Below are 16,591 nucleotides of genomic sequence, written 5' to 3' on the forward strand. Positions count from 1 at the left end.
CATGTTGGGCTTGACTGTTCATGTGTGCTTTCTGTAATCATTGCTGAAACCCAGTAGCCTTGACCGCACACCCACAGACTACACAAAGGGTAAAAAAAAAAAAGAAGAAGAAGAAGAAGAAGGAAAAAAAAAAAAAGAGAAAAGAATTTGAATATACATTTCATTCTGTGTCATAATATATGAGGGCAGATAGCCGTTTGTGGCAGGCAGCTGTTTTCCAGAAAAGCAGCTACGTTGTTTTTCTGTCCTCTGATCTCTGGTTGCCCCTCTTACTCAATAATCTGATTGTTGAGATGAATGTGTGACCGTTCGCGACGGTCACATCCAACGCACCTGCACGAAGCAGCCTCTGCTTGCTTTTCAGCGCTCTCCCGGAAACGGCAAACACAGACGTGTCACCAGCTGTCTCAGAGCCAGAGTACTGATCTAGGATCAGATCCTACTAGTCTGTATAACGGTATTTACTATAGATACAGAAGAAATAGACTGATCCTAGACCAGAATTCAGAAATTTGATAAGGACCGCTATAATGATTGTGATGTACGGCACTGGTTGCTTCACATTAATAAGAACTGTAGAGTCTTGGGACTGTGTGTGTGGCATTTATAGATTTCTGTTGTATCTCATTTGTCTCCATGGGAGAGATTTTCCTGTGTGTAGAAATAGCAGAGAGCCCGAGTGGTTTTCTGTGGATCGTTCATTATGCTAAATGCTATTTCTGTGTATGAGGAGTGTTGTGGAGGGTGAACTGTCGAGATGTGAAAAGATCTTGTGTAAAAATGCAAAGCTGTAACAAATTCTCAAATCGGAAGCCGTCCGTGTAGTAAAATATATCAGGTTATTTTTTTGTTTGCGAGGCGAGAATATGCAAACTTTTCGTATCATACTTTTTGTTTGGACAGATAGCATAGCATAGCGTGTTGCGTTGTGGGTCTTATTTATCTTCGTGTGTTGTAGAAAGATTTTTTTTTTTTAAACAGAGTCCGCAGTTGCTCCCTTTAGATAAGAAGGCATAGTGCGTTTTCGTGGATAAAGAGCCTTAAAACACTGTCAGTCAAAAGAGCGGCAGTGCTGCGAAAGCTCAGCTATGATCAGAGCAGCTCGGTTTCTGCCCTTAAGTAGGCGCCGTACTCGTCCTAGCGCTGATATTAGAGCGGTAATGTAGCCGTTGTCAGTGAGGGAGCCCGGCAGTAAGCCGTCTCTGTATGAATCTCCATCGAGTGGCTTCTGTCAGCCTCCATCAGCCGAACCATCAGTCAGTCAACCTGTCCCCCCCCCCTCTCTGTAGCGGAGAGGGAGAGGCAGAAACTGCTGTGTGCAGACTGGGTCACGTTGCAGTTGAGAAAGAGAGAGAGAGAGCGACAGAGTGAGAAAGAGGGGGGGGGGGGGGGGGGGGGGGGGCAAATGTTGAAGCCAGACAAGTTTATCAAGCAGAGGCCCTTGAACGAACCAGCCGACTCTGCTTTTGTTAAGGACAGTCACGGGTGTAACAAAGTCGTTAAAGGTGAATCAATACAATGTGACTCAATTTGCATTTGTGCTGCACAATTCAAACGACTTCGGTGTGGAAAATGGGTTTAGTGTGCTGTGTCCTGTGTCCCATTCATTGATCCTCAAAAAGAATATATGACAAATTACATCACTCAGCTTTCATTGCTAGTTTCCCAAATAATGAATTTTAGCTTCTACAGAATCTAATTGTCATTATCAATTTAATTAATGATCCATTTACCCTCAACTTTTGTCAATGTTTTTGATAGTGAGGCTTTAAAAGGACCACACGTGGAAGCCGCATATCACATAATTCAGTCCAAGTTGCTGACGGGGTTGGTGATTGATGCATTGATCTGTGCGTTGAATGAACTGAGCTGAGTGGAGATATTTCATTTCATTCATCTGCACTTCAGATGAGTCCAGGGAACACTTGTAGTTCCTTGTGAGGAATCGCTTACAGGGATAATAAACATTAGATCAAGCAGATGGGGAAGTTCTTCAGGATGATCTTTATGAGTGATCAGATTGTCATTGCACAGCTGGTCCCCCCCCCCTCCCCCACACACACGCACACACACACACATGTACAGAGAGAGAGAGAGGCAGACAGGGAGGGAGAGAGAGAGAGAGAGAGACAGACAGGGAGGGAGAGAAAGCAAAGGCATGTGTGATATTTGCATGTTTATGAGCTTTCTCTGCCACGCATGACGCAAGACAGGGTGGAGACCGACCGTCTCTGACTAACTTTGGACTCACGGAGGCGAGAATGGAAAAGGCAAAGGTGCGTAGAGGGAAATTCGCGGAGAGGGTGGGACAGTTTGACCCAGAGGGAACTCTTCGAGTGCGCGGCTGAAATCTGCCGCGTCTCATTCCGTTTCACTCCAGCGCCGCATACTTTTCTCCGGCTTTGGCTCCCTGCCTCCGACTCCGACACAAACTTACAAACAGCTTGCAGATGTCTCTGGGTTTGGGCTTCTCAGATAAATGCCCTGACGGACAGGCTAAAGAGCCGAACAGCTATCATCACATAACGTCTTCTTATTGTTTTTTTTGTTGTTGTTGTTGTTGTTTTTTCTTTTGTCTCTCCCCCCCCCCCCCGTCCTAGCTTTTTTTTTTTTTTTTTTAAACAATCAAGTGTCCATAAAAGAGATATTTGATGAACTATGAACCAAATCATGGAAGCGAAAATCCAGTCAATCTAAAGCGGCCCGCCACTCATTGGGTAACATTCCCGTGAGCGCGCAGAGTGAACTTTACCTGGTCTGTCTTCTCTTTTATTCTCTTCCAAAATCCAAGGAATCGTTAACTGATGGAAAATTTGGAGCCTTTGACTACCTCTCTTTTTTTCTTTCTTTTTTTTTTAACCACTGCCTATCAATTTGTTCTAGGGGAGGTGACAGGAACACACAAAGTATTCGTTTAAGACAAAGTCAAACATGACTGAACACCAGGTAGTCCACAGTGTGAACACAGCTGACCTGTTGGCCTAGCGTGTGATGTGTCTTGTTCGACCTCTGTCACTAATGAAAAGGCACAGAATGCTCCAAGAAGTCAGAGAGTCGGCGTAATCAAGTCAGGTTCCTGCAGTGAGGAATGTGAACAGCGCCAGTGTTGCTTGTGAATAAATTCTACAGATAGTGTGTTGAACGTTTTAAAAAATGGTGAATCTGTCAAACAATGAGTAAACCAAGGCTTTTAACAAAGAGGTCTTTGTTAAAGATCAGTGCACATCTTCAGCTGGAGGAAATGTGTTTTTTTTTTCTTTCTTTCTTTCTTTCTTTCTTTCTTTCTTTCTTTCTTCCTTCTCCAAACTCCAGTGGAATTACATTTTCCATTTTCCATCACTGTGGAGCTCATTAGCTGTGTCAGTGGTTGGCTGTTTATTGGTCCTGAGGCAATGTCTTGTCAATAATTCTCTCCTTAATACTGACCTAACACTTGAGTTGGAATTGATGATCTACCACAGGCAGTGCGGGAAAAAAAAGCAAGAAAGCCTGCTTGTGTGTGTGTGTGTGTGTGTGTGTGCATGTGTGCATGCGAGTGCCTGTTTTTAATGTTGAGAATGGTGATTTAAGGCTTGTTTATTCCCTAAACAGAACACAGAATTATTTCTTTATTTTTTTATTTGTTTGTTTGTTTGGTCTACTTTAGGTGCTAAATACCTCCACACCCCTGAGTACTGTTTCGTTACTGCGTGTTGAAATGCGTCCAGTATCTCACTTGGGCAACCAGTGATGGATATGTTTATCTTCTCGGGTCTTTATTTGTACACCTATGCATGCTGGAGTGGTTTAACTCTTGTTTTCCCTCTGTGCCTGTTCCCAGTGTCTCACTCTTTTGTGTATTTGTCTTAAACCTCAAAAGGCAATGTGCATTGATATAAAACTCTGCTGATTTCCATTACTTGTTCATGAATTATTTCTCTTTCCTCTTTTTTTGCATTTTATTTATTTTAAAAAAAGCTAGCATTCTGTGTGTGTGTGTGTGTGTGTGTGTAGGTTGCTAATCCCTTGCCCCCCTGCCCCCAAGCACTTTGCCTCTCCTGCCAAGAACCTCTCAATTCAGCTCCTCCCAGCTCTTTGCCATGGGGGAGGGGAGATCAGTCATGTGACATAAGTTGCCCCCCCCCCCCCCCCCCCCCCCCATTTGGCATCTTGGTAAATTGGAAGTTTTTGAACAGGAATTCCAATGCTCGCCTTTGCTGATACACTCTTTATCTGCACCCCCCCCTCTCCAGGAACAATCTAGAAGCTTTTTCGCTGAACTGAATATAAAGCCAAATCTAACGGAGTTCAGGGAAGACGTTTGAGTAGGTAAATGAGCATCGTGTCTGTGCTGTTGTAGTCTCAGAACTCCCTAACAGTGAAACACAGGATCCTGTGACAGTCTTATTTGCCCAGACCATTCTGGTTTTAGTTGACTAGTCGGAGCTCTTACATTATTTATATGGGTGTGGTAACTGTTGAAGAATTTGGAGTTTTCCTGAAGGGACTGTTCTAATAGTGTAGCAACACTCGAACCCTTCCACTGTTCCGTTTTAGAATGCCGTTTGGCCTCCAAAATACACAGTTCCCTCGGAGAGCTGAATGGGCAGTTGGTTTTAAGAGCGCTGACGTGCGGGGATTTCTCTGTCCTATCAGAAATCAAAAGGCCCAGCAAGCTTTTGTGTTCCGCTGGCAAAAAAAAAAAGGAAAAAAAAAAAAAATAGAACCACTCTTAATGGTCTGCACCCCTACAATGCCATGTCCCCACACCACTGTGTCCGCACCTGACCCTTTTCACAGTGTGGATGAAGGAGGAGATGAGAGCAGACAAAATTCAGACATATGAAGAGTGGGTAAGAGAGAGAGAGAGACAGGGAGGGAAAAGAGAGCGAGGGAGAGGGAGGGGAAAGTGAGAGGGGGAGAGACATAGAGGGAACACAAGAGCGAGTGAGAGGAGGAATAGAAAGAGTGAATGAGAGGGGAGTAGAGTAAGGGGGGGGGGGGGTCGAGAGAGAGAGAGAGGGGGAGTAGAGTAAGGGGGGGGGGGGGTCGAGAGAGAGAGAGAGAGAGAGAGAGAGGAGTGACAGATAAAGAGACAGGGAACATGAGAGCGTGTGAGAGGAGAAATAGAAGGAGTGAATTACAGGGGGGGAGAGAGGGAGAGAAAGAGAAGAGTTGTTAAGCAGTAAAGGGAATGATGTGAAGGGTTGAGAGAGAGAGAGAGAGAGAGAGAGGGAGGGAGGGAATACAGCAGGAGCAGGGCACTGCAGGCCAGGGGTGGAATGAAAGTGAGAGAGGAGGAGGAGGGGGGGGGTGGTACTGGGCCCAGGACTAGAGAGAGAGAGAGAGAGAGAACAGTGTGTTCTGTTCATTCCAAAGCAGGAACAGTTTGTGCTGTTAGCAGCCATACACAGACACACACACACGCGCACACAGGGGATCTGAGAAAAGAAGATGCTGAAGTGTTCTACTGCTTTGTACATAAATAAAAATCCAATGATTTAAACTGTGTGTGTGTGTGTGTGTGTGTCTCCCTCTCTTTTTTTTCTTTCTCTCAGACTGTTGAATTTCAGGGTTTATGTTGTCATAGGTTCAATGTGCAGCCTCCTCATAGATCCTCTCAGGACAAACTCAGACTCTGTGTGAAGTACCATACACTCAAACACTCACACATTGAGTCGCAGTGTGTAGGTTTGTGGGTGTATTTGTTGGAGGAGGGAGGGGGAAGCCATGGCACATTGTGTGGTGGTGATGTGTCGTTACGTGGAATGAAATGTCCTGGTCTATGGTGTCCGTTTTGATTGGTGTCCTGTTCAGTCCGGAATAGCATTCGTATTCGATGACAATGATCAGACCGGAGTAAGCTTTCAAGTGCTTGATGGATTATTTAACCATAATTAGTTTTCATGCTAATCAGTTGTCTAATTATAATGGAAACATAATGGAAATGTAATCCAGTGTAAGTGAGACAGGTATAGGTATCGGAAATGAATGGTAGAGTAAAGGCTGGTATGTTGCTAACACATGACAGCAGAGTGATGAGAGTGTGTGTGTGTGAGAAATGAGCTGTACAAGCATGTAAATATTGCTAAGCCCAGCTTTAGTCGAGTGGGTTTTCAAACCAGCACAAAAGGAGTATGTGAGCTTTGCTCTTACATTTCGCTTCCTCCTTCTGTTTGTTCTCCTCTCTCTCTCTCTCTCTCTCTCTCTCTCTCTCTCTCTCTCTCTCTCTCTCTCTCTCTCTGTCTCTCTCTCTCATCCTTTCTTCCATCCTCTCATTATCCCTGTAGGTGTCCCTGTCTCTGATAAACTCTGTCACTCCGCTGACTGACTCTTCCCACTACCCCCCTCTCCTCCTCCTCCTCCATCCCCTCATCCATTCGTCTTTTCAAGCTGTAGGGTGTCTGACCTAAATCTGTAAGGAGTGAGCGCAAAATGGAGAGAGAGAGAGAGAGAGAGAGAGAGAGAGAGAGAGAGAGAGAGAGGGTGAGTGGGAGAAGAAAGGGGGCAGGGGGTGGTGGGGTGGTGGGGCTAAAAAGGACCGATGTTGACAGTAAATTAGCATGTCTGTTAATGGAGTTCACCCCCGAGATGTGAGACAGACTGGGAAGCATTTAACAAGGGGTGGGGAGGGGAGAATGCAGTTCAGTGGAGTTGGTTAAAATTGGGGTTTGGGTGGGGGTCGGGGGGGGGGGGGGGGGTGCTGTTGTCATTATTAACGACTACACTCCTAAGACACACTCAAAACACTGGGTGACGGTAAACCTTTCAGTGCTAAACAAGCCGACCGGTCATGTGAATTATTGATTGGTGGGGGGGTCGAGGGTGGGGGGGGGGGCATCGGTGGGTGGGGGTGTGTGCAAAGGCATTATCTTTGGAGGAGGCTCGAGGTCTCAGAGCACAGCCATGAGAATCTCAAGCTTTTCCACATCACATTTTCTCTCCCTCTTTTTTTTTTTTTTTTGAAATCAAAGCACTATAAATAGCTCACATCTCTCCCTGCTCCTCCCATTGGCAGGGAGGAATCAGCACCAGGGAGCAGTGTTTGGAGCAGGGTGTGCAGCGTTGTCCACACAAACACATTAAATGCAGAGACGTGGAGGACACACTTGCCCCCCCCCCCCCCCCCCCCCCCCCCCCCCCCCCCCCCCCCCCCCCCCCCCCTTGCGCCGTACTTAACACTATCTTTTGTCTTCTTTTTCTACACAGTTCGAATTGCCTTTCAGTATTTCCAGGTTTGTTTGTTGCCTCAGTTCAGCCCTACAGAAGCAATTTGCTTGAGGGGGTGGTGGTCTCTGGTTCATTGTGTTTTTTGCTATGTGTGGGACTGTGTTTTTTTTTGTTTTTTGTTTTTTTTTTTTCCAAGCTGCACAGCAATTGATGGAAGGGTTCCAGTTCTAGAAATGATTGTAGTATAAAGCCCATGGAAAGCGTTGAGAGGGAGAGAGAGAGAAAGAGGACAGAGATACGCAGGCAGACTGAGCAGTTGATTAACCCCTCGTGCCTCTGGGGGTAGAGCGTCAGCCATCAAAGAGCACTGGAAATGAAACTGGTGGAAACCGCTGCGACGGATAGAAGCTGGTAGTTGGTACATCTGTGCCTTAGCAAGACACTGAGGAAAAATCCTTTTGTTCTGCTTCACTGCTGTCAGTATAACACATTCTTTGCTCTCTCTCTCTCTCTCTCTCTTTCTCTCTTTCAGACTGCCTGCCAGGTTGAGGAGATTTGGGGTTCCCTGCCGACCCCCACGTTCCTCCGATGAACCCCATCAACTCCATGAAACCTGCCCTGCCTCCAACGCCACACAGGTCAGTCTTAGAAAACCACCTGTACGTGATCCTCAGGTTGCCTCCATGATCCAAACCTTGGTCATTTTATGATAACCATCAGCCATTGACAGACTGTTTAAAATAATACCACGGTCCCACAAAAGGGAGAGCCATTTTTCCCCCTGGTATTCTGATTTTGTGTTGGAAAGGGCTGTTTCAACAAGCAGTTCTTCAGAGCTCTTTGGTACCTTTGTCATCAGACCAGGACCAAGACACAGTGCTGATAATGGAGAGGGGAATGCAGTGAAATGACTTTGCTTTGATCTACCCTCCACACAGTCTTTCAGAACAACACATTACCGTCATGGATTTTTAGCTTGAAAAATAAGCCGTCACTTAAGGTGGTTGTAATGAGATCGTTCAAACGGGACTGAATTATCTTGATGCTGTTATATCCTCTTATTGTCAGCTGTGAAGATAATCAAGCCAAAAAAAGAAAGGTTTAATCGAAAGTAGAAACTGACTGACTTATCAAGGGAAAAATCTTTTAGTTTTCTCTTTAACCGCACCAAAGTTGTGTAAACAATAGCTTTCATTGGCCGTCGCCATGATACCGAACTTTGACCTCTCTTGTCACTTACTTAGCCACGAGCCTGCTTTAGCATTACTTTCGTTTCCATTGGCTCATCCATCTCCTCACAGCTGATTGGGTGCCTGGGGGTTTGGCCCGGGAACAGCGGTTTCCTGAACAAGAGCAGGGTGCATCCGGTGTTTTCTATAGAGGAACTTGAGAAACAAAACCTCAGCCTGTTCAGGAATGCATCGCTGTAGCGGATGCTAACTCCGCACGTTAGGTTTGCTCTCTGCAAAAGCGGCTCGCTGCTTTCTCAGAATTTTCCGGGTCCGTTAAGACACGGGCTCAGTTCGAAATAGCACGGCAGAGAAAGCCGTTGAGCAGCGTTCCTGGAAACGTACTCAGGAGGAGGACAGACCTTTCTTTGCCAGGTTTAAGAGAGAGAGAGAGACAGAGTGAGGCTCCAATCTCACATCGCTGTTCTTATTGGACTTCAGCTTTTTTTTCATTTACCCCGCGGTCCCTCTTTTCATTCAGGAGGATTAGTTATCCATGTTGTCTGTGTTCTTGACCACTTCTAGGGTCGTTTTAACATTTTTAGGAGCTGTAGGATCAAGGACTTATCTCTGGATGTCTTGTCTTGGACCTGGACCTTAACTGCTTTGCTGCAAAAAAAAAAAAGAAAGAAAAAATACTGGTCGATTGTACAATGCTATTTTTTACTAGAGTGTCAACCCCCCCAAGACTACATGTAATGCAGTCAGGCTAATTATGGCAAGACAGGAAAAATTTATTTAAAAATAAAACCGGTTTGATCCAGTTACACAGCAAATAGTAGGTACTCTCTCTCTCCCTCTCTCTCTGTCTCTCTCTCTCTCCCTGTCACCCACGCACTTGGGCACACATACACACACACTCACATAGACATGCATCAACATTTCTACCCTTACACCCTCTCCCTTGACATTGCTTCTCTTGCCTGTCTCTAAGTGACTGTGCAGTCACCATGGAAACGTTGGGCTGAGTACCTCAAGAGCATGTGGCTGTGGCACATTCAAGTCAACACAAAGGTTCTCTCTTTTTCTCTCTCTCTCTCGTGGTCTCTCTGTCTTCTGTCTCTCTCTTTCTCACACACACACACACTCTCTGTGAAGTACTCATACAGCTGGTTTTGCACAAAGACCGTATTAAGGTTATACGCGTGAGAGTGGTGTATCTCTTTCATTGTTTCAGTGTAGCTTAGAGTCAACACAGTAATGCACTGACTGCGTATATACCTCTCAGTTTCTACTGACGTGATGAAGAACGGAGATCAGTGACTGAGGAGAATGCGTACGCCGCGTCTCGTCCACCTACCTCACAATCTCTCTCTTTTCAAAAAGGAACCATTCAAACCAACATAATCACAGTGTTCCTCTTTTACTTTCTTCCCACCTGTGCACCCCCCCCCCCCTCCCGAAACAGTGACGGCTCTTACCCATATGATCCTGTCCCCTGGCAGCAAGGACCCAATCAGCCTGCAGGTTCCCTCTCCGTGGTAACCACAGTGTGGGGGGTGACCAATCCTTCGCCCAGCCAGGTAAGACTGGCCCCCATAAAAAGATGGCAGTTTTTTTTTTTTGTTTGTTTTTTTTTTAGCCATCAGTCTGAACAAAAGGAAACGTGATGTTGTTAAGCAAACATATTTTTTAAAGTCTTTTTCCAGTATCTGTATCTGTATCATGATATTATCATATGATCTAGTATATGTTATTTTAAAGGTTTTGGCTTTCTGTTAAGCATTTTTGGTCCTGCCGACTGCGGTAGGTTTCGACCCAATCAGAAGCTAATCTGATCATATCGCCTCTTCTCCCTGTGCTCAGGTTTTTGGCGCTCCCATGGGTCCAGGCGGAAACTCTGCCGGTGGTCACATGATGCCTGGAAACAGCCCTGGCATGAATTCCCCTCAGTTTATGGGCCAGCAGGGCTATCCTGAGCCCAACAAGGCCTACATGCAGCAGGGGATGTATGCCCGGCCCAGCGGGGGCTACCCGGCAGGGCCTGGCTACGGGGGCAGGTGAGAGGAGCTTCTCCCTACGTCTCCATATGTCCTCGCACTCTGAATATTTATAGTTCATAGACATCTTTGCGGTGGAAATAAGGGTAATGAAGTGGATGTCATTCATTGCGTGTGGGTGTTTGGGAAAGGGGGGGGGGTTGCACACATGACATCAGAGCCTCCTGAGCTGTGCGTCACCGCTCCGGGGGCTTCAGTGCACTGTCGGAGGGAGTCCTGCCTCTGCTCTGACTCACACTCTGACTGTTTTTTTTTTTTTTTTGGCCTTGCCTCCAACGCACTAACACGCTCTCACACGCGTGTGCACTCACACATACAGGCTTTTCCCTTTAGGGCTAATTTGCATAGCAGTGAGCCTTCTGAGTCATAAACTCTGCCATGTAACTTAGCAACTGTGAAGCGTTCAGATTACACACACTCTTCATGCTGAGCGTGTGTGGGACATAGGAATAACATGGGATTAGCTACCTACGTTTGTGTTGTTTCATGTCTCCTCTTTTTAACTCTGTATCATTGTCATATTGTGAAATTTCATGTGTCTTATGTAATTTATGTGTGGTTAATTCATGTTTGTCTTGTGTCACAGCTACCCCAATAATGGTGGGGGTTCCCTGGGGATGCCGCCTCACGGGGTCCGTCCCCCCACGGACTTTACCCAGGCTGCCGCCGCGGCAGCAGTGGCCGCTGCGGCCGCCACGGCAACCGCCACTGCCACAGCAACTGTTGCTGCGATACAGGAGAAACAAAACCAGGAGCTGAACTATGGACCAGTAAGGGGACATTGCTAGTTTGATAAGTGTTTTTGCTGATACATGTATCACCATCTGCCTCCAGTCATATGAGCAATTAAAAAAAAAAAAAAGGGTTTATGGTATAAAAGAAATAGCGCCTGCAGATAACTGCCACTTTGAAGGAAACGCCAACGTGAAGTGTTTTAATGGGGCATTGAACCACGTTGAGCTGTCAGATCACTTTCATAGCAGGCTTTGGCATAGATCCTATATTTATCTGGAATTATTTATCTGCGTAAATGTGACATCAGCCCTCCACAAGAAATTCCAGAGTTGTCGTGTTTTGTTGCTTGGGGATAGAAAAATGCCGCTAAAACACTGTTCTAGAATCTTCCATAAAAGTTCAGTTGGGTTTGGATGTGTGGATTGAGACGGCCAAGCAATACGGATTCACATTCTTTTTCATGCTCATCAAACCGCTTTTGCTCCAGAGAGGGGAATGTTGTCATCCCGGAAAACGCCGCTCCCATCAGGATGGGGAATGCTGCAGCATTGGACAAAAGTGATTGTACTCAGAATGGCTTTGTTTACTTTTTTTTTTTTTTTTTTTTTTTTTTAATTGTGTCTGTGAGGGGGATCTGAGTGGACTTAAGCCATGTTGGTAAAATGCGCCCCGCACTGTAACAGAGCCCACGGCATCCATCAGTGTGAAAATGAAGCAGTTAGGCCTGTAGGCTTCCCTTAGAGTGTATTTTACACACACACACACACACACACACACACGTTTGAAAGGAGGGTTGTTCTTTGCACCTCTTTACTTGCGAGTGATATTTTTCACTGTAATGGCATATGAGCTTCATTCCCCCTCATAGAGTCGAGTCAACATTTTTTCTTCACATTTAATCTCCCTTTTTTTTTTTTTTTAAATGGTTACCTGTCTAACCAGTGGGGGGAGGAGGGGGGGCCGCCTGACAAGGCAATTTGAAATGTCCCGCTTATGACAGCTAGGGAGTGTGTTCTGGGGGAAAAAGCTAACAAAACTATATCCCCCATTAAGTAGTGACAGACAATGTAAATACATTTTTTAAATTTTCTTTGGGGCCATTTTAAGATTTTTTCCATACCGATTTCACCACAGGAAGCATGGTAATGGCCCAGTGGGCAAAGTGAGATTAGTGACGTAATTCTCATATTTCGTCCCTTGTCGCAGGTAAAAGTAAGCATGGATTACTGTTGAGAGCTTCCGTTCCTGTCTGCTGTTTCTGTGGGTCTGATATGATGGATTAATTTAAGATGACTTAACATTAAGCCAGCATTGCTATCGCTGTGTTTAACCACAGTGTTACAAAGTTTGCACTGTTTTTTCGTGATATGAAGGGCTCTGCCAGATTGATGTTTGCTGTGAGGAGATTGCCTCGGGTCTTGAGCCAGGGTGCAGACAGTCGCGGTGGAGGAGCGTGTCCCTGCTCCTGGTCGGGGAGGTCTCGCCCTCACACCTCTGTGCTGACATCACCTCAGCCGCTGTTCCTCAGGGAACATCAGCAAATCCGGCACGTTTGGCCGCCTCATCGCCATAACCCCAGCCAAACACGCTTCAGTAATCCCCTCTTTTGAAACAGTTGAGATCTCATTCGTGTGGTCGTAGTAACCGAAAGGACTGGGCCCGCGCGGTGTTTTCCACCCATGACCCCTTAGCATGATGGTACATCCGTTAACGGCTCACTTAGCCCATGGCGCTGACCGTGCCCATGCCCATGCGTAGCATCTGCTTTCAATACCCCACGCTCTCTTAAATCCTCCCTTTATTTGGGCAGTTACAGATGTGTCAGGCAGATGTAGACGTATGTATTGATTGAGCTGAAATCCATATCATTTGGATGTTTTGGTAACGTCTTACGGATGGACGTTATACATGCTTGGGGTATATGTTTGTTATTGTTGTCCTTCCAAGCGTCTCTTTCATCTCTTTCATTTTGTGAATATTGCACTGACAGTAGAGTGATCTGTATGTAAGTCCTCTGTACTGCAGATACCCACACACGGGCATTTGTACTCAATCTGCCCCCTGCTGGTAAGACGCAGCATTTTGTGGTGAATGAAACGTCTGCAGCTGATCTCACCAAGATGGTTTTAATTACAAGAGGGGGAAAAAAAAAAAGAAAGAAAATTTATATTACCCTGTTTCTTCGGTCTGGTTTTTAGGGGTAGACTTTACATAGTGGCTGTCTGCTTGGTACGAGACACTACGCCATAACCACAAGGCGAGATGGTCTTGGCTTAATTCGTAGGCCTGACCTAGTTGCTATGCCCCAACCCCCCCCCCCCCCCACCCAAACTTTCGTCAGCGTGAGCCATAGTTCATTTCATTAGGCATGTCTCCAGCCATTGTTACTATTAGCTTTGTCTGATGGGTGTGTGTGTGTGGCTGTTCTTTTTTTTCCCCCCACTCTCCAGATGGGTGGTGCTTCCTCTTACAACGCCCAGTTCCTGTCTCACTCTGGGCCGAGGGGCCCCCCCGGAATGGCCCCCTCTGGCATGGTCGGCTCCCGGCCGCCCTCGATGGGACACATGTACGCTGCCCAGGGACAGCGGCTGCCCCAGCACCCTGGCTACCCAGGAGGGCAGCAAGGCCCACCCCGGCTCCAGCAGGGCCTGAAACGCCCGTACAACTCTGATGTGAGTATTGGATTAAAGTATAACAGCCCCACCTGTGTGCAAGTAGTTTCAGCCAATGACTGTTTTGCCCTCAACTCTCCAACATTTCACACAGTTTAGATTAGTTGCTCTCAGACTGCATTTCTGTCCACTGTCCAAATGTTCCAAAAAATTATCTATCTAGCTATCTATCTATCTATCTATCTATATATATATATATATGTAGGTTTGTGTGTGTGTGTGTGTGTGTGTGTGTGAGTGATGTACTTCATGGGAGTTCTGACAGAGTGTAACCTTTCCATCAGCAGGGCTTTCCTGGTCAGCAGTATGGTCCAGGTATGGGGGGAGCAGGGCCATACCCCGGGCAGCCCATGCAGTACCACGGGCCTGGACCTCAACGCTCGGCCCCGTCACCCTCTTACCCATCCCACAGGCTGCCTATGCAGCAGAGCAGCATGGGCCAGTATCCTGCAGGACCAGGAAACCCAGGACAGTATTACAAGGTACCGGCACAGATGCGGACCCGTACTGAAGAACACATGTAGACATGCTTTTTACAGAGCGGTGGGATGAAAGCGTGCGAGCGCTTTTGATGACAGGCAGTGATGCAAGGCGAGAATAGAGACTTTGTTGCTCGTCCTTGAGTGGAGTATGTTTCTGTTCATTTCAAGGTAGCTTTGAATCCATAAAGGAATATCCCGTGTGAAGCTACTCTCTCCTTCACTGTGTAATTCCACCGAACTTATGAAGAAAACAGAGCCGCAGTGTGCAGTGATCATCAGATATAAAATGCTTAAAAAAAAAAAGAAAAAAAAAAGCCCACTCCTTTATCAAAGGATCAAGAGCAGCGGGTGTTCTCTGACGCAGTTTGTCCTCAGCCACACAACTCGAGCTAAACTGTTCGGTCGCAGGATGGCTAACAAACGTTCTTATCAGGCAAATTTGACATTTTGACTTAATAATATCCAGCAGACTACGAAGTACAAAAAAACCCCAACAAAAATCCTGTGTTGCGGCTCCTGTGCTCCTGTAAGGCAATTGTTAGGGTTCGTGTAATGAGTGGTTACTGAGGGATGTTTTTGTTTTTTTTTGTTTTTTTTTCTTTTTGTCTCTCAGGCGGATCAGTTTAATGGGCAGGGGAGCACCCACAATAGCATGGCCTCGGGAGTGACTGGAGGTGGAGGGTACAATACCTTCAGCCAGGCCGCAGTCAATGGGGTGAGTTTTTTTTTTTTTCTCCGCCTTCGAGTCTGAGAATGCATCTGTGAACTGTTTGTGCACACGGAAAAACGTGTTTATCATTTGCGTTACCTCCACGTGCCAGAGGGGTATTCTACGAAAACCGGTTTTCTTAGCAAGCCAGTTATTTATTGGTTATCAGTCAGGGACTGTCTAACAGCAAGTGTCCTGTACAGCTGTTTTCCTGTTGAACAATTTTGACTTTCACCTCAAAATTATCTGCTTAACTGAGAAATCCAGATTCCAGGAACACTCCTCCGAACCTGTATGTTTAGGAAGGACACGGCTGCTGGAAACAGTCTTGTTAATTTTTTACCATTTAGAGGGTATAAGGATTAGACCGTGTTGTACGAGGGTTCAAATTTCACAAGGCCTTTTTTTTTTTTTCCATAGTCATTATGACATTTCATAGGCTGGTTTGTGAGCACAGTTCTATCTGTCTAACATGCTTATGTTCTTTCTCTTGCGTCATTGTCATTTCAGACCGGAAGGGCGATGCCTGGGTACCCAAGCTCTCCACTTCCAGGGAACCCCACTCCACCCATGACCCCTGGCAGCTCAATGCCCCCTTACATGTCTCCTGGTCAGGACGTCAAGTCTCCCTTTCTCCCCGATGTGAAGCCCAACATCAACTCCCTGCAGCCCCCCACAGGTACTACACTACATGTTGCTTGTTCTTGACAACAGAGGATTTCTTTGAGCGATGGTCTTCGTGAAATGCATTGCTACGATTCTGTCAACCGATTGGAGGATAGAAAACTCTTGCAAGCGGTTACAGTTTGTGGTACACAACAGTGTGGACTGTGTGTGTGTGTGTGTGTGTGTGTGAGGGCACTTACTTGTATTGCTTTGGTGGCTGACGCTGGCCCCTTTTTCGTCGTCATCTCCTGTAGGGAACCCTAGCGACGACCTTCGTCTGACCTTCCCAGTGCGGGACGGCGTGGTACTGGAGCCTTTCCGCCTGGAGCACAACCTAGCTGTCAGCAACCATGTCTTCCAGCTGCGTGACTCTGTATACAAGACTCTAATGATGAGGTCATTGCCTGATTATAGCATTTCCATGAATAATATCCATTTATGCTATTGCCATTCACTGCTATTGGATGGATGATATAATTGTCTTAAAGTCGTATTGGAAAATCGTTTTTTGGGTTTGTTTGGGTTTTTTTTCCGTTTTTATAGTTGTGGTTATGTTGCCCCCACTCTTTTCTCTGTCTGTCTTTCTCTCTTTTTTTTTTTTTTTATAGTTAACTTCTGGGCTTTTCTTCTTTTTCCTTGTGTATGTGTGGTCATGTTATTGTGTTCCTCTGACTTCCTCTGTGTGCGTGTGTGTGTGTGTGAGCAGGCCAGATTTGGAGCTGCAGTTTAAGTGTTACCATCACGAGGACAGACAGATGAACACAAACTGGCCAGCGTCAGTGCAGGTGAGCGTCAACGCCACGCCCCTCACCATCGAACGCGGGGACAACAAGACGTCCCACAAGCCTCTTTACCTGAAGCAGGTGTGTCAGCCAGGACGCAACACCATCCAGATCACCGTCACGGCCTGCTGCTGCGTAAGTACCTCTGCTCTGTGTGTGTGTGTGTG

At 46.3% G+C, this 16,591-nt stretch overlaps 1 protein-coding gene across 1 annotated transcript in view; it reads left to right on the forward strand.

The window, feature by feature from the left end:
- zmiz2 (zinc finger, MIZ-type containing 2) overlaps window positions 1-16,591 on the forward strand; it is a 30,940-nt gene that overhangs the window by 10,588 nt on the left and 3,761 nt on the right. The window contains exons 2-11 of the mRNA XM_030768346.1: window positions 7,682-7,787; window positions 9,787-9,901; window positions 10,185-10,378; window positions 10,965-11,152; window positions 13,550-13,785; window positions 14,073-14,267; window positions 14,881-14,982; window positions 15,487-15,655; window positions 15,897-16,038; window positions 16,349-16,559. Of these exons, the coding sequence (XP_030624206.1) occupies window positions 7,738-7,787; window positions 9,787-9,901; window positions 10,185-10,378; window positions 10,965-11,152; window positions 13,550-13,785; window positions 14,073-14,267; window positions 14,881-14,982; window positions 15,487-15,655; window positions 15,897-16,038; window positions 16,349-16,559 (1,602 nt within the window). The 5' untranslated portion in view covers window positions 7,682-7,737. The remainder of the gene's footprint in view (window positions 1-7,681; window positions 7,788-9,786; window positions 9,902-10,184; window positions 10,379-10,964; window positions 11,153-13,549; window positions 13,786-14,072; window positions 14,268-14,880; window positions 14,983-15,486; window positions 15,656-15,896; window positions 16,039-16,348; window positions 16,560-16,591) is intronic.

The sequence above is a fragment of the Chanos chanos genome, chromosome 3 (assembly GCF_902362185.1).
Source record: "Chanos chanos chromosome 3, fChaCha1.1, whole genome shotgun sequence".
Taxonomy (NCBI): domain Eukaryota; kingdom Metazoa; phylum Chordata; class Actinopteri; order Gonorynchiformes; family Chanidae; genus Chanos; species Chanos chanos.